Here is a 25,744-nt window from a genome sequence, read left to right on the forward strand (position 1 = left end):
GTTTTGTGACATATATCATTCTTCAGTAATTAAGTAATCACAATCAGATTTAACGAAACCTAATCTGCTATCATATATATGACTATATGAGCAAATATGAATTTATGGTTTAGAGATGAAGCAAAACAAAGTGATTTAGTCGACACTTTTGTCTTTATGGGTAAACTGGTGATGAAGCAATATACAGGTGACAAAATATAAAGTCCCTAGCTTAGAAGATATTTTTGTCCTCTTTGTTTTTACTTACAGTAAACACAAAATCACCATTTATATATACAAGGCACATGAAGATATATAGCCGAAGAAAACAGAAATGTTCAAGATGATCTCCTCAGTTTCCGTGGGCTCTAAGGAAGCCAATCACACACAAGAAACCAACACATTCTCTCGCTATACTTTTGTATGAAACATAAAGTTCCTATCATTTTATCATTCATTCATTTCGCTGCTTTTTTGTACGGATATTAACACTGTAAGATTGGTCCCTGCAGCTATATATTTGGTGTTTGATTATAAACCAAAGTGACTTGGAGAACAAAGGAAAGAGAATTAGATAGTGTTCCTTGTAAAATTTGGAACCAAAAGCTTGTAAGAGTCTCACTTGACTATCAAAAGAAAACAATTTGATTTCATCCAAGGCAATTATCTCAAGCTCAGCTCTTAGCCTACCATTTCATCAATTGATTCCATCGGTTTGATTGTTTCTAAGTTCTACATCCAATGGATTGATGGACTCTCTGAGGTCGTCAGATCCCTGATAGTTTCATGTTCAATGTTAAGCACAAGAAGAATTATACACTCTAGGTTAAGTATATACAGAGTATTATATTGTAACTTTGGAAAAGGATAATGGCTCACCTCTTGCTTCTCTTGAATTGTTCCCTTGGCATCCGAACAAACTGTTTCTACTGTATTTTCATCAGTTGGTTCAGAATCACCAAGCTTTAAACAACGTACATGTAGTGTTTTACAGAAACTGTATTTTGCTTTAAGAATTGTAGGACTTACATCAAACTGATTATGAGATGATTCAGCAGGTGGATCCACATTTTGTAGCTGACCAACTGATGTATGATCCAGATCCTCAGAATGAGCCTGGTCTGTATGTCTGGTAACACTGATCTTGGAGAAGTACGTAGCAGATTCGTCAAAGATAACAGTTTACGTTGAAGCCAAGCTGACACCATAGATAACGGTTTCTCTTGGACCTTCTCCCAATTTCCTACATAAAACACAGCTTTCGATTATGGATTGATTAGACAGACTACAATTTTCATCTGAATGTGAATGGTGGTTTGATCAGCAATATATTTGTAAGCTATCTCTACAAAGGATTAAGTTTACACAACAAGAAAGAAGAAAACGACCTAACAGATCCCAAACCAAATAGGTATGTTCATTTTCTTCGTCATCATTGATCTGCACTACCTGTGACATCTCAGGTTCGTAACTATTCGATTTCAATCTCTCTGTAATCGAATAAGGTAAAACAGAGACAAACATTGAGAGATTACCTGAACATGCGAACCTTAGAAACGAAAATGTAGTCAACCTCACATGTGCATTCATCATTCAACTGGCCTTCCATTGATATTTCTCGAACTGTTACGGTTTGATGACTCGTTTGCAGGTATGTTAATATTTGTTGAGTAATGTAGTATTGATGATGAATTATGATATTTTCTTGAAACTCAAGTCTTATTTATGCTTTCATAAACTTGCAGGTAAAGAGGCGCAGCTCGTTTACATGAGAGCAACTATGAAGCAAAGTCACTCAGAAAATGTCATCTGATACATTAGAAAATAACTCTTCCTTCTTATTCATTGTGCACAATGTGTAGAGTCCGGGCACTTTTTTTTAGCCTTTATACAAAGTTGAGCTACATTTTGGGTATTTGGGCAGTTGCACTATCATTCTGTTTTAAGTTTTCTGCTATCATATATATATGACTATATGAATTTTGGTTTAGAGACGAAGCAAAACAAAGTGACTTAATGAACACTAGACAAAACTAACACAGACGAGTTAAACGAAGGCAATCACCGATACTCTGGAACTGTAGAAGAAAGACCATAATATAGGTAAAACAATAAGAGTGTTTTTATTTGCTTAAAACAAGTTTCACAAATTTCTATTTAACGTAATCTACTTCCACGCCGTAATTACATACGAACCCCATCATCAGAGACTAAAAAAGAGATATATATATATATATATATATATAAAACATACATATATATATAGCCAGATTTATTTTGGAAGAAACAACTAAACCCTTCCCACAGGAGACAATGGTGGGTGGTGTGAGAGATACCTAGCCGGAGCCTCGGCTTCAATAGGACCTGAAAATGACTTCAACCTCTCGTTTTGAATCTCTCCATTAGCTTTGTTGTCTACACATGAAGCATTCGTTTCTTCTGTGGTCTTTGACAGATTCCGTCCCTCGTTAACCGCTATACAAATGGAGAATGCTTGCAAGAGTGAAAGTGATGTATTGTACTCAACTGCGTAAACACCTTCTCTGTATGGAGTAAAACTCAAGAACGGTTGGTTGTTACTATCTTGTAATCCTCCCTGCAAAACATTCACATTAATGAGTTTCCATAGCTCAGTCGAAAGTAAGTAAAAGCTACCCATGATGTTATAGTATTCACAGTTTTGTTGATGTTATATATACCTGAAAGAAGAGCTTGAAGGCATCTGAAGTGGAGGGAGAAGGGTTTGGGGGTTTATTATTATGTTGATTTGTGAGGATTCTAAGGTTGCAGCCAATGTCCCAGCCTCCACAGTCGCATGATCCACCTGATTTCCATCGTTGGATAAGCGATGAAGGCCCTCCTTTGTGTGGGAGACTGTGAATCCCACTTGGAAGTACCACTGTTGCGTTAACATCTGCAAAGTAATCTCCAAGTGTGGTGTCTTTTGCTGAGCCAGTGTCATCAATTTTTGGGATCTTGATCACCATGGCAGCTAGCTCGTTAGTCCGCTGCGATTCAGATGCGAAGAGTACAAATTCTCTGGTTGTGAGGTTATGGGCATCACTTTCTCCTGCGAAAATCAGAGGCTTAGAACCAGAGACTCTCATCTGAGCGACAATGTTGGATGTGTACTCTTGGTTTTGCATCTTCCTGCCGTGGTTCATCCATTTCCCATTTTTCTTCTGTACTTCCTGAACAGTGAAAAACGTATACTTGTGTCCATAGTCTTCCTTTTCCGGGGGAGTCTGTTTTCTTATTGTGGCTGCTGTAATACTTTGTTCCTTTTCAACCGCAAATGTGAAGAGTGGTTGATCATTCTTAGACGTCACACGAAATAGAGCCTGAACAGTTGAATTTTTCCCAGTTCTCGACAGAAGGGATGAAGATGGTTGACTGTCGTAAAGTACATGCTTTTGGTGACTTGAAGGTGCATCCTTTTGTGATGGCTCAGGAGATCTACATGAGTGGCTTGATTTTGGTCTTATTAAAGGATCGAGTAACCTTCTCAACGGACTAGACCTGCCTCTGTTTACTGCACTGGTTTTATCAAAAGAAGAGCTGTCACTGAAAGAAGAGGCAGCAGATGGATTGTCTAAACCAGCTCGTGATGAAATAAGTGCTGCGCTTAAGTGGGGAAGAGTCTGAGCATCTTCGGTGTTGGAGTTTTTGCTGGACTTGCCAATGCTGAAGCTGAGTCTGCGAAACGGTGAAATGCTCCTTGCTCTTTCTGCAACAGCTTTCGCTGGTTTCTGATCTGACTGTTTGGGTAATGTTTCTGTTGACCTTCTATCTAGAGTCCTGCTCCTAGAGGGACTAGATTCACCTTTTCTTGATCGTGGAGCTGAACATGATCTTTCTGAACTCAAGAAGCTGATACGCTTTAAGAACGGCTTGCTTCCATCAGATTCACGTCCAGAGTCCAAGACTGCACCTTTCCCATACGCCAACTTTTCTGAGAAGCCCTTTGTTTCTGCCACTCGCTCAGCCAGCAACACTTTTGAATCATAGAACTTGGACAAACCAATAATCTGTTTCTGAGTAACAATTCCTGGTATAAACACAGCAGCAGGCTTTTCTTTACCAAACAAATCGTGAACACGAGGATTTCGGATCCTCTCCTCCATCTTCTCTCCTTTCTTCTTAAAATCCTCGGCTAGGTTCCTTGATATTATCCTTGTGCAAGAAGGACTATCTGGCTTTGATGGACTCAAGAACGTTCTGGTTTTTGGAGCAGCAATCTTGAAATCAGAATCTTTCTTCTCAGCCGGTTGGAATGCAGTTGCACCACGAGGGATTTGATGAATCTGCCCATCTCTTCTAGTGGAACAACCTCTTTGTCTGTCAGTGATATTTCCTGGCAAAAAACTATGACTCTGGGACAGAACACCATTATCTCGAGGTGGATCCAAGTCTTGAAAATTATCTCCAGGCTTAGATGACAAGAGATAATACTCCAACGGAGGGTGATTGACTCTTTTACGAAAAGGAGAAGCACCCAAACCTCTGCTGGAGTCAGTGGATGATTCATCACTCCAGAGTGAAGACGACGTGCTTGTGTTAGACAAGGAAGACCTCGTATGCTTATCCACTTGTTTATCACCTGACTGCCTATTTCTTAAGTCCAGTGTACCAATGCCACCAGTAGCAGCAGCTTTAACATCCTTGTCTTCATGTTTATCACATTTCTTGATATAACTCGGAACATAAGACTTGTACTTCACAAGATCTCTTTCTCCAGAGGCAGTTCTACCTATCCGTGACTTGAGACGATTCTCCAAGCGTTTAGGACAGACGTCTTCGACTTTTTTCGTGATCTCACGGTGGAAATCGGAGTAAGACAAGCCGCGTTTGTCGTCTCTGAACTTATCTGGTGTAAACGACTTTGAGCTTTCCTTAGCCAACACTTTCTTCTCAGCAGCTACAAAAGGAGGTCGATCAGATGAACCCTTCTTCAGCTCCATACGACACTCCATCGCAGTAACGTTTTCACTTTAGATACTCCCTTAGCCTCTCATTCTACAAACAAAAGCTTACAATGCTAGAAACAATCTTGAGTGTTTTCTGTAGAGAGACAATTAAAACTGTTTTAGTTACTTAGTTATCCACACACACACACACAAAGACACATACAAGGTAATAATAAAATCCAGTAAAGAATCTTTAACATTTGGAAATGGAATCAACAACAAAAAAGGCTAAGACTATTAGATAGATACAGCTTCATGACTTTAAGATTCATAAGAATCCACGAGATCTAACAAGAATCTTTACAAGATAAAGCTGAGAGAGAGAGAGAGAGAGAGAGAGAAAAGCAAAAACTAAAATCACATTCTTGTCAATGTGACTTTTTTTTTGTTTACCTTAAGAACAACTTCAACAGAGAAGATTAAGAAACTAGAAGTGAAGTGAGTGAGAGTGTACAGAGAGGCCCAAGGTACAACATTTAACACGAAACACACATCAAAAAATTTCTTCATATTTAGGGGAAAATGGAATTAAACATTATTAGCAGTAGTGTACGGATAGCTAATTAAAAAAGAGAGCTTTAAAAAAAAAAAAAAAAAAAAAAAAAAGAAAATCGAAAGTGTACCTCGACGGAATCAGTGCGCCGACGACGACGAAGCATCCATGGAATAGGAGGAGAGTAAGAAGAGAAAGAAAAACCCAGATCAGCAAAGGGATAATTACAAAAACAAAGGGGGGGAGAAGAAGAAGAAGAAGTCAGATCTCAAATCCTGCTTCTCCGTGAAATCAGGCAAAAATAGCGCCGACGAAGCTGACCCTATCAGCTACAGAGGGTAGAACTAGAGAGAGAGAGGATTTTTTTTAGGAGCTTTGTTTAATTTGTGTGTAGAATAATAGATAGAGAGAGTGACAAGTAGAGAGAGAGAGAGAGAGAGTGTGTTTTAGTATTTTTCTCTCTCTCTGCTCAGTGCTCGCCCGAGTCTTTCGAGAAACGAAGAAAGAGAAAGACATCACTTTTGTTTTGTTTTGTGGCCGACGGATTTAGTTTAAAAAAAAAAAAAAAAAAGAAACAGTAGATAGATAGATGGTGATGGGGCCAAGAAGCCAAAGGGGGTAGTATGGGTAGAGAAAGTAATAGTATTAGTAGAATCGTAGGTAGAATCGTACGTTCAAGATTCCGTAATGAACGCGGGAATTACGTCATCTTTTGTTACTTGTTGTGTTACCCGTACTTCTTCTACTTAGTGGAGCTCTCTGTTTTAATATACACCGTTGGATTAAATATATTTAGCCACAAAACATGATACTTATTTAGTATTATATAAGAGATCTTGACAATTAAGATGGGCCTATGGCACAGAATATATAATAAATTCAGTTGCCTTTTTAAAGCCCATGGTCCATATACCTCAGGCAGCCTTAAATGCTTCAGGTTATACAATATGGAAATTATGTTATAAATTTAGCCATAATTGATTAGAAATGTAACTACTATTTGGAAATAATTTTTTAGGTTACATGTCCGGTCGGATGATCCGTAGATTTCCATGTTTGTCCATGTATCCTTTTTTTCTTTTTTTCTTTTTCTTTGAGGTGCGTATGAATTACTCTTTTAGCTTCGTGTCACGGTCTCCGTTAGATCAAGTTCTCACTTCTCAGTATCTTCATACTATAAGCCTCTTTGCTTAATATGGAAATGGAACCATGTTTTTGGGATTTTTTACTTTATATAAAACCTAGACTTTCAGTCTTCATAATATATTTACATAATTACATTCTTATGTATAAAAAATTCCGAATAGCTTTAAGCTTAGATCTCGTCTCTAGACTTTCTAGTAGTCTGTAAAAACCAAATTAACGCATGTTATTATGACGAATTTTAAGTAACATAGGACGAGCCCGTTGTGGACAGATTTAAAGCCCATTAAGGCCCATAAACAGATGACCTTTTTAACAATACCTGCGAGAATTTTCTAGATACACCTAGATATTTCTCCATTCACATCCTCTAGATATTTCTGTATTCCCGTAAAATTCAAGAAGAAGCTCGAGATATATCTCTGCTCGTGCCTTTAAATAGATACACAAATCCTCTGTTTCTTCTCATCAGAAGTCGGAAAAAAAAAAAAAACTAAGTTTCTCAAAAGCAAACGAAACCGATCGAATCAGATTCTCTCTTCAGAAAAAAAAATGTCGATGATTCCAAGCTTCTTCAACAACAGACGAAGCAGCAACTTCTTCGATCCTTTCCCACTCGGCGCATGGGATCCGTTCAGAGACCTAACATCATTATCATCTTCTTCGCTTTCTCGAGACACCTCAGCGATCGTTAACGCACGTGTGGACTGGAGAGAGACACCGGAAGCTCACGTGTTCAAAGCCGACTTGCCTGGACTGAAGAAAGAAGAAGTGAAGGTCGAGATCGAGGAAGATAACACTGTTCTGAAGATCAGCGGAGAGAGACACGTGGAGAAGGAAGACAAAAACGACACGTGGCACAGCGTGGAGAGGTCGAGCGGACAGTTTTCGAGGAGGTTTAGGTTGCCTGAGAATGTCAAGATGGATCAGGTTAAGGCTGCGATGGAGAATGGTGTTTTGACTGTTACTGTCCCCAAGGCTGAGACCAAGAAGGCTGATGTCAGGTCTATTCAGATCACTGGCTGAGCATAGCTATGATTTTGAGTTTTCTGATCTGTGTTCGTTGTTCTCTGTTTTTGCTTGGGTGTGTGTAAGTGTGTCTATCTAAGGGCAATCCAATTGGGAGTATATATTTTAAGGGCTCTTAAATTGTTTAATATTTTGTAGTTTGAGATGATTAAAAATTTTGGGATTGTTAATTAAAAGTTTTTTCTCAATGGTGGTTTTTATTTTGAGTCTTTTTTTTCATAACAAAAAAATTAAATAAAAATATGAAATTATTGCATTTAAGATATATGTTTATAATATTATTATATTTTATAAAATTTTATATATAGAAAACATTAAAACATAATAAAAGAGATGTTAAATTCATGAAAAAAAGGAGATGTTTAATTATATTTTTTAAATTTTGCCCAAATATTTTTAATCAAACCAAATTAATTTGGGTGATAGTAGATGTTGAACAGGTAGAATGAGAACAGGTAGAATGACAACACCTAAAATTCTCTTAACACAACAAGAAGAAAGACATCAAATCAACAGCATCTCTGACGAATGTAAGTACTGAGATGAAAACAAGGGTATTATATATATACTATCTGTCAAGATTAAATGTATTTGGATATGTTATAATCATAGCAGCAGCAATTGAGCAGAAGCTACAGAACCAAAATTATGAGTAGAGAGTCAGTAAATTCAATATGAAAAAATGAATTCTAGGCTTCTAGCATAAGTGCATAACTATATAACTGCAAGAGAAATTCATGTAAAGCGTGCCATCACTCCCTATTCAATAAAAAATGGTGAAAGATACCTGATCTAGAAGACAAGGCACAAGCTTCATTCCATACTCTGATAGTATGCTCTCAAATTTCTTTCCCTCGAAGCAGCCCAACAAAAGGCATAAACAGTTTAGGAAAAACTTTTGTGTCTCTATACCACCAATCTTGGTGTCAGAACATCCCTGAGGATAGCTTGTTGAATAGTACTGCATCATTTTATCATTACTACTTATTAGCTTCCTGATGGCCCAATAAATTAGCAAAACATTTTAAGAGAAAGAGCAGAAAGCTAGAAGCATTAAAACCAGTACTGCATCATATTCATGCTATGAGATTCTTACAAACCGCATCAAATTGGAAAACACTTAAACAGAAAGGTAATAAGCAGCCCTTAACCAACATAACATCTACAACTTCTCTCTCTGTATCTTATATACGTTAACCGCGTGTAATAAAAGACTTCACAGCAAATAATCTTACGCATACACCAAGCAGACAAATTCCAAGCAGACTCTACTACTATTGCACATTTTCTATCTTCTTAACAAAGAAAAGAAGTAGAAAAAGGACAAGTGGCATTCACTCAAAGACTTGAAAGAGAACCTCATCTTGAAACAGCCAATGTAGAAACGGCTTGATCATACCTTTGCTTGCGCTAATGAGAAAGAATCCATCTGGAGTCATCGGACTATAAGCCACATCGATGACAGGACGAGAATGCCCGTCACACACTAACGGAGCACCCATCTTCTCTTTGTATCTTGTATATTTCCTCCGGTGGTAGTTAAATAACTGCCAATTGAGAATCGATTCAATCTCCTCCTCCGATTCCAATCTCCTACGATTCCAACCGATCCCATCTCATCCGATTGAGAGATTCGCGACAAAGAGAGAGAGAGAGGGAGAGGAAAAAAAGAACACAATCCGGCCCAAAAAAAATTGTTCTCCATTAAATTGAACCAACAATTTAGGGACAGGTCAGAGTCTTTCTTATGTGAAAGTATATAAGAGGAGCTCTTCAATTTTTTTCCATTTTTTGATTTATTTTTCTATCATTTTTCCCTTAAAACCCCACATTAAAACCTCTGTTGGATCTGTAGTAATGTATCTTAATAAAATTGAATAATTAGATTAGAACACCCAACAAAGAAGAGATTTGTCTAATTAATACACTCAAAAATTCAAAAAGGTAAAGGCCCATACACGAAGCCCAAATTTAGCAAAGTTATTATATCCCACATCGGTGAAAAGCTCTGAACTGATCTAAAATTTTCTCTATATAAATAAACGCATTAGCTATTTTAATGGTTCGTTCGCCCAAAAACATCATCAACATCGCGTTACTATTTTCCAATTTCTTTTTAGGGTTTTTTTAAAAGATGGAAAACGATCCCTACTGTCATGCTCTAGTTAGAAATACGCATGACATGGTTAATGATCCTTCGTGTGATTCAACGTTCTCGTGGAGCGAGAGTGGCAAGAGTTTCATCATCTGGAACCAGACTGAACTTTCGAGAGAGGTTATACCAAAATTCCTTGGGTATGGCTACGACGATATCGGCTTTGGTCAAAATTTCGTACTCTTTGTCAAGTTGCTTGACCGATACGGCTTTAGGGTAGTTGCCACTGACCCATGGGAATTCGCAAACGATAACTTCGTGAGAGATATACCTTATAGTGTTTGGAACATACATAAACGCGAAAGAGGTCATAAACGAAACATTACAAAAGGGAAAGAGCGGCTAAAGCAAATCATGGTTAGGAGGAAACAGAGAAAGAAGATTATGAAGAACCGTACCATCCCGTACTAACTACTGAATTCAATTCCTAGTCAAAACTACAAATAAATATATATTTTTTAATAAACCTAGTATTACTACTACTCTCTCTGATAGAGATGTTTACTATATGTTTGTATGATTGAATCCCTTTTTTAAAAAATTTAAAAGTTGTATGAACAATTTACTTAACAAGGATAGGTGATATGTCCGTGGAGTTAGTAAAGTACTTTGTTTTATCTGGTTTTGATTAAGGATGAAGAAAAATAAACAATTGGTAATATACGAAATTAATTGTTTTTCACTTCCACTGATATGAGAACATCTATGTATCTTGTGAAGAGAGATGACGTTAGCAATGACGTTCATACCTTAAAATTTTAAAAATTAATCACTGTCTGGTTTGATCATCAAGATATTCTTGGATACCAAGAGAAAGCAAATTGGTCTTCTTTATTAATTAGTATTTTATTAGCCATAACCTCATTTATATATCGTTAAATTAATACTCAATCAAGGCAACGAAACAAGAAGAGAAAAAACAGAGGAGTTAGATAACTTTAGAAACAGAGGAGTTGATCCAATTATGACGAAGAAAGAAGAGACTGTGAAGCTTCTAGGGTTTTGGGGAAGCCCTTTTAGTCGTAGAGTCGAGATGGCTCTCAAACTCAAAGGCGTACCTTACGAGTACTTGGAGGAAGACTTGCCAAACAAGACCCCTTTGCTTCTTGAGCTAAACCCGCTTCACAAGAAAGTTCCGGTTCTTGTCCACAATGATAAAGTATTACCCGAGTCACATCTGATTCTCGAATACATCGATCAGACATGGAAGAACAATCCGATTCTTCCTCAAGATCCTTACGAGAAAGCCATGGCTCGGTTCTGGGCCAAGTTCATCGATGAGCAGGTATATATATTGATTTGCGGGTTAAGTGATAAAATATTTAAAATCAGGATCCTATAGTTCTTTTGCTTATAGATTGTTCTTAACTTGCAGATTCTTACACTAGGGTTCAGGTCCCTGGTGAAAGCAGAGAAGGGAAGAGAAGTTGCTATTGGAGAGACTCAAGCAATGCTTATGTTTCTTGAGAAGGAAGTCACTGGAAAAGATTTCTTCGGCGGCAAGACGGTCGGATTCTTGGACATGGTCGCAGGAAGTATGATCCCATTTTGTCTAGCTCGGCTTTGGGAAGGTTTGGGAATTGATATGATTCCAGAGGACACGTTCCCAGAGTTAAACAGATGGATCAAGAATTTGAAGGACGTTGAGGCCGTGAGGGAATGTATTCCTCCAAGAGATAAACAAGTTGAGCGAATGACCAAAATTGCAGACAAAATAATGTCTACCTAAATTAAAGACAACATCATGCTTGCATTGTTTTTTTTATAGACATTATGTATGAAAATTGATATCTTAAAAGCTTTACTGTAACATATTTCATGTAGTACTGTATAATAGAATTATTTACTCAATAATCATATTTAATCTTTGAAAGTATTAGCACTACATTAAAATAAATAACTCGCAAAGGAACGAAATAAGAATAAAATAACTAAAGTGGTGCAGCAATGACTTGATTTATAAAGAGACATAATTATATTAGTAAAACAGCGAACGAACCAGAAAACTAAAGTGAGATGAACAACGGTGTGAGATAATAAAAACCAAAAAGGGAGAGAGAGAGAGAGAGATCTAATGGCGAAGAAAGAAGAGAGTGTGAAGCTTCTAGGGTTTTGGATAAGCCCTTTCAGTCGTAGGGTCGAGATGGCTCTCAAACTCAAAGGCGTACCATACGAGTACTTGGAAGAAGACTTACCCCAAAAGAGCACTTTGCTTCTTGAACTAAATCCGATTCACAAGAAGGTTCCGGTTCTTGTCCACAATGATAAGATATTGTCCGAGTCACATGTGATCCTCGAATACATTGACCAAACATGGAGTAATAATCCAATTCTTCCTCGAGATCCATACGACAAAGCCATTGCTCGATTCTGGGCCAAGTTCGTCGATGAACAGGTAATCTAACTAATTAAAGTAAGTTTTATAATATTGATTGCATATTAAGTGATACTAACACTTATTGACTTATTAGGACTATTTGTAGAATAAAGTATTTTTTTTTCTTATAGCTTGATCTAACTTACAGATCCTACCAGTTGGGTTCATGCCTCTAGTAAAAGCAGAGAAGGGGATAGATGTTGCTATTGAAGAGATCCGAGAACTGATTACGTTTCTTGAAAAAGAAGTTACTGGAAAAGATTTCTTCGGCGGCAAGACGATTGGATTCTTGGACATGGTTGCGGGAAGTATGATCCCGTTTTGTCTGGCTCGGGCTTGGGAATGTATGGGAATTGATATGATTCCAATGGAGACGTTTCCAGAATTAAACAGATGGATCAATAAGTTAAGTGAAGTTGAGATTGTGAGGGAGTGTATACCTCCAAAAGCAAAACATATTGAGCGAATGAACAAAATTATAGAGAGAGTTAAGTCTTCCTAAATTAATGACAACATCATAACTCTGTTCTCCTGAGTTAATTTGTTTCAATGGAGTCCAGATATTTAACACATTTCTTTTGGTGCTTATGTTAAACTAATATGGTATTAGAACAATTTGTTTCCTATCCCTCTTAATTAATTATTTTGCTAAATTGTCTCCTTCTTTGCTTTCTTGACCATTCATTTGCCTCGTGCCGTAGTATTCAACAAAGAACAACAATGTTTTAAACGTTTCTTGATTAATCGTGGAACATAATGTAACTATTATTGAAAGTGACGTCATAGATGACGTGAATATATATTCGAGAAGTCCTTGGATGATACATACGTTGTACTTGTAATTAAGTGTTCCTCACAACTCTTGGAAAAGTATGCTTAACTATTGGAGTCAAAGGGGCCTAAAAAGACTTTTTTTCCGTTTTCCTTTACCTTTTTCTTTTCCTTTTGCCTTTATAATCAAAGCATAATTTACGTTGGAGTATAACGAGTATAAAGAGTTAAATAGGAAAAAAAAAAAAAAAACAGCGGGAAAGAGATTGATTCAATGGCCGAGAAAGAAGAGGGTGTGAAGCTTATAGGATCGTGGGCAAGCCCATTCAGTCGTAGAGTCGAGATGGCTCTCAAACTCAAAGGCGTGCCATACGATTACTTGGACGAAAACTATTTGGTCGTCAAGAGCCCTTTGCTACTTGAACTCAACCCAATTTACAAAAAAGTGCCTGTTTTGGTCCACAATGGTAATGTACTACTCGAGTCACATCTCATCCTTGAATACATCGACCAAACATGGACAAACAATCCAATTCTACCGGAGAACCCGTACGACAGAGCCATGGCTCGATTCTGGGCCAAATTCGTCGATGAACAAGTAAATTCTTAAAATTAATTCCTTTATTAACTAATTGCATAGGTAATTTCTAGAAACGATATGATAAACAGTTAGAACTAACTGTTACCACAAGTTAAATAGTGAAATCAAGATTCTTATTCCCATTGGTAATGAAGCCACACCTCTCCGTAATAACCATTTCCATTGTATTTGCATGTAAAATTATAATGATCAATATTGTCGCGAATATTTAGTTAAATTATAATGATAGTTAAGAAGTATATTGGTCACGATGCATGTCAAAAAAAAAAAAAAAGTACAGTATATCAGAATAGTTTTGGAAAAAATGTAAACAGAAAAAATAATACAAAAATGAATTATATTCAATAATTACTATTGTAAGAATAAAAGACCTATATAATTATTTCTCCAACTTCCAAAGGTAAAGAAACAGAGTTCTCAAGTCTAGTAGAAACAGAGACCGAAAGGAAAACTAATACTTAAAAGAATGACAGAAAAATATAAAGAAACTTTCTCAAGGAAAGAAAAGGTATTTGCAAGAATAGTAAATAAATTAATTTTTGGATATAACTAGAAACGTATATCTAAGACAGAATAAAATCAAACAAAAAGGAGAAATTTCTCGAACGTTGAGTATTATTATTATTATTTACAAAGTTGGTATTGTTTGAGGAAAAAGAAAAGTAGTATATTTGAATTTATGGAGAGATGACAACGTGTTCACGGTTCATTGGATACAAGCAGCGATATTCACTAAGAGAAGGCAAAATGGTATTTTCTTCATATATTAGTCAAACACGAGAACGGAACCACAAAAACAAAACTACTCTAGTCAAAAAAGGAAGGATGTAACGCCTAGAGAACAGAACCATATAAACTGCATACGTGAACCGATCAATAATAATTCACGAGAACAACAGTTACAAAACCACATAAACTAGTCAAAGAAGAATATAGAGTTACATTAACAAAACAAAACAAAAAGTTAGAGAGTGAGAGAGAGAGAGAGGTGCAATGGCAGATATTGGAGAGGATGTGAAGCTTCTAGGTTTTTGGGCAAGTCCTTTTACTCGTAGAGTCGAGATGGCTCTCAAACTCAAAGGCGTGCCATATGAGTACTTGGAGCAAGATATAGTGAACAAGAGCCCTTTGCTTCTCCAGCTAAATCCGGTTTACAAGAAGGTTCCGGTTTTTATCCACAACGGTAAACACATACCCGAGTCACATCTGATCCTCGAATATATCGACCAAACATGGAAGCAAAATCCAATTCTTCCTCAAGATCCTTACGAGAAAGCCATGGCTTTATTTTGGGCCAAGTTCGTTGATGAACAGGTAAACCTTATATATCAATTTGCTTAGGTGATTTCTAGAAATTCTTAGTACTTTTGTGATGAAACGTTGTGATGAAACGGTTTTCATATATTCTTGTAGGTCGGACCAGGAGCGTTCAAGGATGTGATAAAAGCAGAGAAGGGAATAGAGGTTGCAATCGAGGAGGCTCGAGAACTCTTTACTTTTCTTGAGAAGGAAGTCACCGGAAAAGATTTCTTCGGCGGCAAGACGATCGGATTCTTGGACTTGGTCGCAGGAAGTATGATTCCGTTTTGTATAGCTCGAAGTTGGGAAGGTATGGGAATTGATATGATTCCGGAAGAAAAGTTTCCAGAACTGAACAGATGGATCAAGAATATGAAAGAAAATGAGATTGTGAGGGAATGTATTTCTCCCAGAGAGAAACAGATTGAGCACATGAAGAAAGTTGCAGAACGGATCAAATCAGCCTAATTAATAGAAATCAACTATACTCTTCAATCGATCGATAGATGTTAACTATATGTTTCATGTTTGTATAATCTCGTTAAATAAAAAATGTATGAATAACGTAATCATTTCTTTTACTAAATTCTAATATCATATTAATTACTATATATGAATGTTATATATTTGAATGTTGTATTATTCAGTTTCTTACAAATCTTAGAAGTTAGTTTGGGAATTGGTTTCCAGTTTCGACACGCAAAAAGTTGTCTAAACAGTGAAAACTACCACGTACGGACATCACATGTGTGGGTGTGGCGTGTGGGTCTAACCAATCGGTTACCTGTTTTTTGAAATCAATTCAATTCGGCAGGATTTTTTAATCATGTTCGGTTTGTCGAACCAATCTGTTAACTGATTTTTCTTAACCAAAGCTAAAGCAAATTTACACTGAAGCATTTTTTCCGACTTGATTTAACTGAATTAACCAGTTTTACCAGATTTTAACTGTCAAAACCAAAAAAAAATAATTAGTTTCGACAAAAAAAGTTTCAACCAAAAGAAACCGAGATCTGAACCAAACCAAACAGGTTATTCACTTGACTAATTTCTATAAGCAAAATAAATTGGAAACCAAATCAACCGGATCGGTTGGTTTTATTAACCGAACTCGCAGCCTACTAGAAATAATCACCGACACTTAACAGATAGTTACTAACTAAAGCAAGAATTTGCTAGAGCCTAGAGCCTAGACGTTATGTGGCGACTGGTGAGCAAAATCAGCGAAGAAGTACGTAGATGGAGGAAATGGCAAAACCTAGTGCAACTAGTAACAGTTTTAATGAAAATGTGATAAGATAAAATAAACATCAAATAATAGACAAATAATAATTGTTTATAACACTATTTTTTTATTCTTATTATTATCTAAGCTCATCGGAGTCTATAGAGTTGGTTGTTTTCAGAGCATCAATAACCAACGAGAATGACAAACTATTTTCAGAGCTGTTAATGTTTCATACCAAGGGTGGACGTACGTTACGGTAAACCGGGGCACTTGCCACGGTTAAATTTTTCAGATTAATGTTATTTTACATGAGTTTTTAAGTATGTCTCTGCTAAAATATTTTTTATTACCCCCATTACCCTATTTTCTTCTTAGATATACTTTTTGTGTTGTGTATAATATTAAAATATTCTACAAAAATAATACAAAAACTTAATTTTGTTTATATTTCCTATGTTAACAAGCCCATATTCTATTAATAAAACAAAATTTTGTTACTTATATTAACTTGAAACTAATCAAATATTTTTAACTGATATAATTTTATTTAAAAAAATAATAAATAATAATTTAATATTATTATCCCGGATAAAATAATTTTCTGGATCCGCCACTGTTTCATACACAGTACGTTCTTCAACAACATCATTTCGATCATTCAATAGAAAAAAATCATTATAGTTACTTTCTAAAAGTAATGTTGAACCGCATGCAACAGTAGACATCATCAAACTAAGGTTTACAATTCAACAGATACTGTATACTAAGTTGATATTAATATGTCTGTTCTAAAATTAATTACTTTTGTTCTTAATTACACTAAAGTTACATTAGCGGAGAAGAAAAAGAATTGAGAGTAACAGAAAAAAAAAATTGAGAGGCAGAAAATGATGTACATAGAGGAAACATATTTTCCAATAATACCAAAAAAAAATGAATTGGGAAAGTTGTTCTTTTTTATTAAGAAAAAAATCTGGCAGATACTACAGTAAATTAAGATTAAAAAATATTTCCTTATTCGTCAATTTTAAGAGAGTTTTTAGGTTGTTTTTTTTTTTTTTTTTTTGTGTGCCAAATATTCATACTGTAACACCTTAAGAAAAAAAAACAAAAATGATAAAACACAAATTAAGACTCACCACAAATAAATCTTAAAAGATAAAATCGATTTTAGTTTTTTTTTTTTTTTTTTTTGCACTTAACGCAAATTACGCAATTAAACATAATTTAGCGTATTAGTAAATTTATTTACGTTCGTGCTCTTGAACTAAGATTAGAGTAAGACCAAAACATTTCTTGTTCCAATGGAGTGAACTAAATATATAATCCGATTTTTTTCAGGCTTATATATCTAGCTCTTAATTATGCCTTTTCTTAAGGATCGGACCGGTGTTTAACATTTGGCATTGGTCCTAAACTCCTAATAAATATAGTTAGTTTCACTCGGCTTTAGGGATGGCAAGAGTTATTATTATTATTATTTTTTTTGGTCAACTGATTTATATTAATTTTAATGATCGGATAACCTTTAAATACAGGGTCTTACACCTAGCTTTTCCAAAACACCAAAACCTGCACCCATTCACAATTAGACAACTCCTAAATTAGCCAAAACCAGTTGAGAAAACCTGGTTTTTACAAAAGAATGGTTAATCACTAAAACCATTTGGGCGACAAAACACCAAAAAACTATCATGAAGAGGATACAACCCTCTCTGGGATGGCAAGAGTTAAAAGAGCTAAAACTTAAGACCCCATCTCCTCGGCTCCTCCTATAAAAAATATCTAAAGTGAACGTTACAAAAACGTTCTAAAGTCTCAACATCTATCGCCTTCTAGAATCTTCGCATTTACATCTCATAACCCACCAGAAAACGGCAATTTTGTCGTCGTTTTACCACAAGACCACTAAAACCCTAAGCCTATATAAATCTAAGCTAAAAGCACCACCGATAAGTCTTCAAAGCCAAAACAAAAAAAATAACATTGCTAAGAAGGCAGAAAGCACAAAAACAGAGCGAGAGAGAGAGAGACCTAATGGCGGAGACAGAAGAAGTGAAGCTTTTGGGGATATGGGCGAGCCCTTTTAGCCGGCGGATCGAGATGGCTCTCAAACTCAAGGGCATAAAGTACGATTACGTGGAAGAGAAGCTGGAGAACAAAAGCTCTTTGCTTCTTGCTCTTAACCCTATCCACAAGAAGGTACCTGTTCTTGTTCACAATGGTAAAACCATTCTCGAGTCTCTAGTAATTCTTGAATACATCGATGAGACTTGGCCTCACAACCCAATTCTCCCTCAAGATCCTTACGAAAGATCCAAAGCTCGGTTCTTTGCTAAACTCATCGATGAACAGGTATGTATATATACACACACTCTCTTCACTTACTCCGGTTTTGTAATTAAATTGATTTAATATTAGCGATTTTAAAAGTGGAGGTCAAATAATAAAAAATTGGTAATACTTTAATCAGTTGAAATCCAAAAAAAAAAGTATAATTATTTATTAGAATTAGAGACTAAAAAACTATTGTTGTTGTTTCTCTGACAATAGATTATAAATGTGGGTTTTGTATCAATGGCAAAAGCGGATGAGAAAGGAAGAGAAGTGTTGGCCGAGCAGGCAAGAGAACTGATTATGTATCTTGAGAAAGAACTTGTCGGAAAAGATTACTTCGGCGGCAAGAGTGTCGGATTCTTGGATTTAGTCGCCGGAAGTATGATCCCGTTTTGTTTGGAGAGAGGTTGGGAAGGAATAGGATTGGAAGTGATTACAGAGGAGAAGTTTCCAGAGTACAATAGATGGGTGAAGAATCTGGAGAAGGTTGAGATTGTTAGAGATTGTATTCCTCCAAGAGAGAAACATGTTGAACACATGAACTACATGGCAGAGAGAGTAAGATCTTCTTAATTCGAGGAGGAAACAAATCATCTTCTTAAGTCATTTGATCAGTCCGATGTTGTAATTTAAGTCTTTGATTATCACATGCATGTTTCAATGTTTTTAATTAAGATGATATCGTTGTTATTGTTCTGTTATATATTATGTGGCTAAGACTTAAGAGGGTGAAGATTGATCAACCTTATCCTTTTAATTAGACAAGTTTGGTCCCATGTCCCTTGTCCCAAACTACGACAGATTGCGAAAATTCAATCCTGAGACGGTCCTATTAATTTAGAAGCGTGAAGCATATATACACTAATGACATTATATATTTTATTTTGATACTTTAAATACATGTATAAATTTATTTTCTGAGATTAGTTAATAATGTCAAAATTTAATTAAATTATATATATATATATATATATTTAAAGTAAACTACTATTGTAGAAATAATTAAAATATTACATGATGAGAAAGAGCATAGATGTCATATATATATATATATGGTATAATTTTAAAAATTAATATCATTCAATATGAATTATTTGTAGATTTGATAATATATAATATATTTTTAAATTAATAATAATAAAGTTTTTCTTTTAAAATAGAAAGAATTAAAACGAATGAATAAGAAGAAAAGATAACAAAGCAACAACAAAATCAAAGATTGGTTGGGAGGTGGCAGTACGTGGCACCTAACATCCTTACGTATTTCACACCAATATATAGGTTAACCTCAAGGCTGTATAATTACTTTCCAGTATTATTGCCCCATATTATTTTGATAGGGGAAATTTTATCATCCTCTCTTAAGTACGTAATCTACAAAACAGTACCTCTAGAAGATATGAAAGACTTTGGTCACTTCTCCCAGAATATGACAAAAATATGGTGGATTTGCGACTATCCTATATCTTAACATTTCCATCACAAAATTTTATAATAGAAGTAAAATTATTTTTTCACTGTATAACAACAGTTACAAGCACATCGCAATTTTTCATAATCTTAAAAATGAAGATTATGAAAAATTTAAAATGAATTTTGTGCCAGCTTTTAAGAAAATTACTCTTTTTTGTTCAAAAGAGAAAATTACTCACAACTGCGAATATAAGATAGATGTATATGGCGTTACTTTTGGCTTGAGAACCGAGCAAAAATATGGATAAAGATGTTTATTTATATGTATTCAATTTTCAACAATACCTACGTACGTCTCACTAAGTGAGATCGTACAGAAAAATTCCACTTTCTAGCATAGTAGTGTCATTTTGAAAATTTGGTTGACTGAGTGATATGCATGAGAAAAATATAAAACAGGTTTTGCATGGTCAAACTATATGAGAACAAAACAATAGTGTGAACAAATTCATTTCGACATCTTAAAATTTATTATTCTGTGCTTTACAAGAAATTATTATATATTCTAGCACATATTGTTATTATTATTTGTATGCCTTTAATAACATACTTCTAAAATAAACTTGTAATAGTTTTAATTTAAATATTTTGACTCATATGTAGGAAGCATGCATTTTAGATTGTTGATGTTAGGAAGAATGCATTTTAGACTGTTGATATTTTTCCATCCACAAAAATATAATAATATCAAGTTTCACGGACACGTATGAAAAGGGAATTACAAATCCATTAAACAACTTTTGTTTTTTTCTTAGAATATACAACAATTATATATCTTTAAATATACATCTATTTTTGAAAGGAATCATTTATTAAGTTTAAGGTCTATATTTCTAAATAAATAAAATTTTCTCCAAATTAAAAGGAAAATTTTGAATACTTACATATACTATACTATAAGAAATTCTAAATCTAAAGCAAACTTAATAAGAAATTCTAAATCTACAGCAAACTTTTATATTTACATATACTATATTTATTAATAAGAAATTTGAAATCTATAACTCTAGTTAATAGTTATTTTAACCAAGTTTTGAGTATAAGTTAAATATTTTTCTTACTAAATTATTAATTTAAAATAAATATGGTGGATACGTTGGTAGAGGTGCTCTAAGAAAAAATCAACAGTTAAAAAAAATTGATAATGTAGAAAAATAATTAAACAAAATATAGTCGACTCTTTTTAATATAAATCAATAAATAAAAATATTAAGTTGACAGAAATAAAATATAAGTCGATAATTCAAAAAATCAACAAAATTACTAAGTGTGAAACATTTACTTATAATATTTGAAATAGGAGTGAACTTAACATTAATATTTGCACAATAATTGTATTTTTGATGACCAAACAAAAGTGTATATACTAAAAATAAATTCAATCATAAATAGTTATACACTATATGTCAGAATCTTCCCAAGTTCGAGATCTTCTCCATAGGTGGATAAGGCTACAATACCTTAGTTCATGAGAATCACCGCGCAAATCAAAACTACCAAAGTTGGAACGTAAGATTTTATACTTCATGCTCTTGTTCTTTCCAAGACAGTAGTTATCAAATGTTGACAGATCGTCTCTCATAATCACTCTATGATTTTCCTCAATATTATTCTAAACAAGAATTTTAACATGAGGATGTAATATATGGTTGAGGGGTGAATTAGAGGTGATTATAAGCCCATCACACTAAGAAATATTTCAGAAGATCCTATCTTTCAGAGTCTTCATTACTATGTAGTTCAAGGACGTTGGAGTCTCAAGCTCAACCATCCAAGCATATTCTTTCTTTGCGTGAAGAAACATAGGCCTAGTGCAGGTGAAATGAGAGTGAATAAACTGACTATCCTGAATAATAGATTGCCAAAGCTTTGACACAACACTGCAACGGACAAGAGTTTTGAGTGGCACAAACACTAACAATGTCTCAATGTTGTCTTTTGGAAGTTGTGGTACTTCAGACGCTTCAAGTGACCTCGGACCAGCATTAATCGAACTGTATGGACTTCTTTTTTCCAGGATCTGTATTGAGAAATGAAAGCATCCACATTGAGTTTCACTTGTTTCAAAAATTTTTTAAAGAAAAACAGGGAAGGAGAAGAGTACAGTACCTTCACCACTTGAGATGACGACATTGGAGCTTCAGGGAAATGCTCTCCACCAGCATCAATGTTCATGAAACTGTGGTACAAGTAGTGAACCAACAACAAAAAAACAGATATCACCCAAACACATGTATAAGACAGTTCAATAAATATTTTCTTGGAAGCAAAATCGCAAGAGTCAGAAGAGGAAATTACCAAGAACAGCTCCCGATTTGGCCTTCTTTCGAATTTGAAACCATAATCATTGGAATATAACCCTTTTGGTGCAGATTCGACTTCTTAATCATAGAACAGCTATGTCTAGAGTCATCATAATCGTCTTCGTCCTCTACAATATACTGAGAATTTAGCTCTTCCAAGAAACGATTCACGGCGGCAACATTCCAATCGAAGCCAATTAATTTTGGTAAGTAACTATATATACATATTTTTGTCGACGGTAAGTAACTATATATACATATTTTTGTCGACGGTAAGTAACTATATATACATATTTTTGTCGACGGTAAGTAACTATATCTAAACTATAGAAATAATCCACTATTTTTTATTTTATCAATGTATATAGCGCCTCTCTAACCAAAACTGAGAAACCAAGGTAAAAGCCATTATGTTAATTTATATACTAATAATTTGGCCAAATGGGTGCAAAATAAAGAGAACCCCATTTTCTTTTCTTTTTTTTGGAAATTAAACCTCTTATATGCTGTATCTTGTAATTAACCAAGCTCATATTGTTCTTGAAGTATTTGTTCTCCAAGCTATATGTCTTGCAAACACATCATTAATTGGTTAATTAAGAAAGTGGATAGATAACGGATCCTCTCATATGTGCCTAGACCCAGTCAGGTGAAGTGCACACGTTAATCTCTTTTACAATCAGATTTGTGGAACAAATTTCTCTGATCTCTATTTTACTCTTTGTATACTGATGGTTGCATGTTGGGTTAACCCATCTTCTGTGTTTCGATTTGAACTTTTTAGCATAAGTTTTCTTTGGTTGAATAAATTTTACAATCATTAGAAAAAAAAAAAAAAAAAAAAGGGGAGAAGAATTCTATCCACGTGTTAAGACTTTTTGAAACAGAGTACACAATAGAATGTTGTCTTCCGAGAGTGCTGTGAACGAAAAAAGACATCAAAATGTCGACGTTTTTGCTCCGGATCGGACGACCATACATAATAACATCTATACTCACTACAAAGAAAAGCTTAAATTAAATCACTTAAATTGAATCATAAAACTAAGTGATACAAATTTAAATTACTTATTTATAATTGATACAAAAATTAAAAATGTAACATCATTTGCTGATAACCGATGCCGTTTTAATTTGTGTGGGCATCAATTGATTAAAACTGATGTAAATAAAAATTAATTTGTATCACTTTTACATATTGATATAAATGTATAAATTTACATCACTTAAATAATTAATTTATTTATAAATTTATATTAACATCACTTAAGAAAATGATATATGACTTACATCACTATTTAGTGATACTGATAAATATACTAATTACATAAGAAAAAAAATTGTATCGGTTCTTATAAAACTGGTAATTTAGCATCATTTTTTATGGCTTGACATCACTTTTTTTTTATAATTGCCGAACCAAAAAAAAATCCTTTTCTTTACTTTATAATTATTTTTAAAAATTTTATCTCCCTAATTTACTATTTTGTTGGAAACAGAATATCCATTTTCCCACGATTAAGTGAATCAAATTACAATTTTTCCTAAAAAATAGAATTCTAACTTCTCCTAAATATCTCTAGAAATCTACGTTACCTTTGCACTATTTAATCCTAATAGTTTTTTATTCCTCTTTAATATAACTTCTTCGGTTCTTCTTCTTCATTTCATATTTTTCTTTCTTTTATCAATATACTGTACTTTATTATAACTTTGTAGTGATTTGTCCTTTGTATGCCATCCAAATGCACCCGAGAAGAACAAAACCCCAAAACAATAGAACATAAAACCATGTCATCAAGTCGCCGTGAGGAATTGTTGGAGGTGAAGAAGTTGGAGTCGGCAGTTCTCGGTTTATCCCTAATTAAGAAGATCGTAGAAGACATCCCAAACAAATGTCAATGGTGTAAAATTCTCAGTCTAAGGTGTTCCATTTCACAAAGCTTTTGTTACCAAGACGTTGAAGAAGGGTGAGAGAGACTGTGAGAAGGATAAAAACATAAAGCACAATGTAAATATCTTTTAGATGATGTCAATTAATATTTCTAGATTATGAGGCTTAGAAGGAGCTGAGCTGGCGTGATGGAGATAGAGACAATGTCTCTGTGATTCATCATTGATGGAAAAGATTCAAAGGATTTTCAACATGAGATTCAAGGCTATGGTGAATTAATTATTGAAAATTGCAAAATTATTATATAAATTTAAAACGATGTATCCATGTTTTCTATGAAATTTAATCTTTAATATTATTTTATTTATAATTATTGATTATTGAAAACTGCAAAATTATTATAATTAGTTTTGAAACTGACACAAAATTTATCGATTAATTATATTTGATTTAAAAATTTAATTGTAAAATATACAATTACTTGAATCATTTATTAAAACTGATATTATAGTATTAACATCAGCTATTTAGAATTGACATAAATATTTAACATCACTTACTCTAACCGAAACAAATACTAAAATCATTTATATTAACTGATGCAAAATTAGTATAATTTTTTGTAATTGATATATAATAACTTCAATTACAATAATCGATACAAATATTTGTTTCAACCGATTCAAATTATTTGCATCAACCAAATGTAAATCATTCATTAAAGTGATGCAGATTATTTTTGCATCATTTAAATATGATGCAAAAATATAAAATAAATGATGTAATATCACACTTTTTTGTAGTGACTATTAAATGGGAAGCACACTTAGGGATTTAAAAAAAAAACATAACATATATCCATGTTGCCAAACAGACCTACTTGCATAAAAAAAAAAGTTAAACTTCCCTAAAACAATGGTAACAACTATTAAAGAAATAAATGATTAACTTTTTTTTTATAATTGGTTATAGATTTCGTATACATATTTTGATATGGATATAAATCATAAATAATTAATTTTGAATATATTAAGTTTTCCAAATATTTTTCTAAATTAAATATTAATCTAATGATTTTCTCATTAAATTTAATTAGAACATACCGTCACTATAAAAAAAATAAAACCAACAAAATTACAAAATAAAATTTAAAATATTATAATAAAAACGAAATTATTTCAATTAATAATTTCTTGAATTTATATAGTTATTAAAATTTTATAAAATAATAAGAGATTTCTGCAATTCATAACATACCAAAAATGTAAGTTATTATTTAACAAAATTTCCATCACAAATGAATCTAATTAATTTCGAATTGTATTTATGAAAATAACTTAACTTAAATATAAATATAACAAACCTTGAAATAAAATCAGTAATTATTTATCAAATTTCTAAAATTTAGGGATTATTTCTAAAACTAACCATATATATTTACTCTCATCGGTTTAATAAGAAAATCTAGACAATTAATTCAAAATTCAAATCTAATTATCCATATAGATTCAAACATATTTTATATGCATTAACTGAAAAATAAATAAGTTTTTAAAAGATTTTATATAGATTTTTTAGTTTTCAACGTAAAGGTAAAAATGTTTACTCTTTCAAGCTTTATATATAGAGTAATCGACCTAACATTCATATATCAATATCATATACACCACTCTAGCACTATTTTTGTTTGTATCT

The 25,744-nt window shown here is 33.8% G+C and overlaps 7 protein-coding genes and 1 pseudogene across 8 annotated transcripts; 7 read left to right on the plus strand and 1 right to left on the minus strand.

Moving 5' to 3' along the window:
* Window positions 1-2,079: 2,079 nt before the first annotated feature.
* On the minus strand, window positions 2,080-5,962 carry LOC104749931 (uncharacterized). The gene is made up of 3 exons (XM_010471645.3): window positions 5,570-5,962; window positions 2,679-5,040; window positions 2,080-2,575 (listed from the first exon to the last, which is right to left on the minus strand). The coding sequence occupies exons 2-3, from the start codon at window positions 4,950-4,952 to the stop codon at window positions 2,270-2,272; spliced, it is 2,580 nt and encodes an 859-aa protein (XP_010469947.1). The 5' UTR covers window positions 4,953-5,040; window positions 5,570-5,962; the 3' UTR covers window positions 2,080-2,269.
* A 967-nt stretch (window positions 5,963-6,929) lies between these two features.
* On the plus strand, window positions 6,930-7,799 carry LOC104749932 (17.6 kDa class I heat shock protein 2). The gene has a single exon (XM_010471646.3). It carries the CDS (start codon window positions 7,135-7,137, stop codon window positions 7,606-7,608), a length of 474 nt encoding a protein of 157 aa, XP_010469948.1. The 5' UTR covers window positions 6,930-7,134; the 3' UTR covers window positions 7,609-7,799.
* A 1,946-nt stretch (window positions 7,800-9,745) lies between these two features.
* LOC147925148 (heat stress transcription factor A-4a-like) lies at window positions 9,746-10,177 on the plus strand. Its single transcript, XM_087492504.1, has one exon. The coding sequence runs from the start codon at window positions 9,746-9,748 to the stop codon at window positions 10,175-10,177; it is 432 nt and encodes a 143-aa protein (XP_087348630.1).
* Window positions 10,178-10,635: 458 nt separating this feature from the next.
* On the plus strand, window positions 10,636-11,642 carry LOC104749936 (glutathione S-transferase U1). The gene is made up of 2 exons (XM_010471647.3): window positions 10,636-11,051; window positions 11,142-11,642. Exons 1-2 carry the CDS (start codon window positions 10,731-10,733, stop codon window positions 11,493-11,495), a joined length of 675 nt encoding a protein of 224 aa, XP_010469949.1. The 5' UTR covers window positions 10,636-10,730; the 3' UTR covers window positions 11,496-11,642.
* An 89-nt stretch (window positions 11,643-11,731) lies between these two features.
* On the plus strand, window positions 11,732-12,715 carry LOC104749937 (glutathione S-transferase U2-like). Its single transcript, XM_010471648.3, has 2 exons — window positions 11,732-12,161; window positions 12,292-12,715. Exons 1-2 carry the CDS (start codon window positions 11,841-11,843, stop codon window positions 12,643-12,645), a joined length of 675 nt encoding a protein of 224 aa, XP_010469950.1. The 5' UTR covers window positions 11,732-11,840; the 3' UTR covers window positions 12,646-12,715.
* Window positions 12,716-13,116: 401 nt separating this feature from the next.
* Window positions 13,117-15,425, plus strand: LOC104749938 (glutathione S-transferase U4). The gene is made up of 2 exons (XM_010471650.3): window positions 13,117-14,829; window positions 14,929-15,425. Exons 1-2 carry the CDS (start codon window positions 14,509-14,511, stop codon window positions 15,280-15,282), a joined length of 675 nt encoding a protein of 224 aa, XP_010469952.2. The 5' UTR covers window positions 13,117-14,508; the 3' UTR covers window positions 15,283-15,425.
* LOC109129449 (glutathione S-transferase U3 pseudogene) lies at window positions 13,189-13,524 on the plus strand (annotated as a pseudogene).
* A 2,181-nt stretch (window positions 15,426-17,606) lies between the features above and the next one.
* Window positions 17,607-19,155, plus strand: LOC104749939 (glutathione S-transferase U5). Of its 2 annotated transcripts, none has more exons than XM_010471652.2 (2): window positions 17,607-18,397; window positions 18,596-19,155. In XM_010471652.2, the coding sequence occupies exons 1-2, from the start codon at window positions 18,080-18,082 to the stop codon at window positions 18,950-18,952; spliced, it is 675 nt and encodes a 224-aa protein (XP_010469954.2). In that variant the 5' UTR covers window positions 17,607-18,079; the 3' UTR covers window positions 18,953-19,155. The 2 variants fall into 2 exon arrangements, with proteins under 2 accessions (XP_010469954.2, XP_087349074.1); XM_087492948.1 differs by having other exon boundaries at window positions 17,760-18,397; window positions 18,630-19,155.
* The last annotated feature ends 6,589 nt before the right edge of the window (window positions 19,156-25,744 follow it).

This window comes from Camelina sativa, chromosome 16, assembly GCF_030686135.1.
Source record: "Camelina sativa cultivar CO46 ecotype springtype chromosome 16, ASM3068613v1".
Taxonomy (NCBI): Eukaryota; Viridiplantae; Streptophyta; class Magnoliopsida; order Brassicales; family Brassicaceae; genus Camelina; species Camelina sativa.

Bases quoted from the DNA above. Each gene is read 5' to 3' on its own strand.
- LOC104749931 (XM_010471645.3), bottom strand. From the start codon at position 4,952: ATGGAGTGTCGTATGGAGCTGAAGAAGGGTTCATCTGATCGACCTCCT. The intron at 2,576-2,678 runs GTATATATAACA...AATGTTTTGCAG, and splicing joins CCTTCAAGCTCTTCTTTCAG to GGAGGATTACAAGATAGTAA.
- LOC104749936 (XM_010471647.3), top strand. From the start codon at position 10,731: ATGACGAAGAAAGAAGAGACTGTGAAGCTTCTAGGGTTTTGGGGAAGC. The intron at 11,052-11,141 runs GTATATATATTG...CTTAACTTGCAG, and splicing joins CCAAGTTCATCGATGAGCAG to ATTCTTACACTAGGGTTCAG.
- LOC104749932 (XM_010471646.3), top strand. From the start codon at position 7,135: ATGTCGATGATTCCAAGCTTCTTCAACAACAGACGAAGCAGCAACTTC.
- LOC104749938 (XM_010471650.3), top strand. From the start codon at position 14,509: ATGGCAGATATTGGAGAGGATGTGAAGCTTCTAGGTTTTTGGGCAAGT. The intron at 14,830-14,928 runs GTAAACCTTATA...ATATTCTTGTAG, and splicing joins CCAAGTTCGTTGATGAACAG to GTCGGACCAGGAGCGTTCAA.
- LOC104749939 (XM_010471652.2), top strand. From the start codon at position 18,080: ATGGCGGAGACAGAAGAAGTGAAGCTTTTGGGGATATGGGCGAGCCCT. The intron at 18,398-18,595 runs GTATGTATATAT...CTCTGACAATAG, and splicing joins CTAAACTCATCGATGAACAG to ATTATAAATGTGGGTTTTGT.
- LOC104749937 (XM_010471648.3), top strand. From the start codon at position 11,841: ATGGCGAAGAAAGAAGAGAGTGTGAAGCTTCTAGGGTTTTGGATAAGC. The intron at 12,162-12,291 runs GTAATCTAACTA...TCTAACTTACAG, and splicing joins CCAAGTTCGTCGATGAACAG to ATCCTACCAGTTGGGTTCAT.
- LOC147925148 (XM_087492504.1), top strand. From the start codon at position 9,746: ATGGAAAACGATCCCTACTGTCATGCTCTAGTTAGAAATACGCATGAC.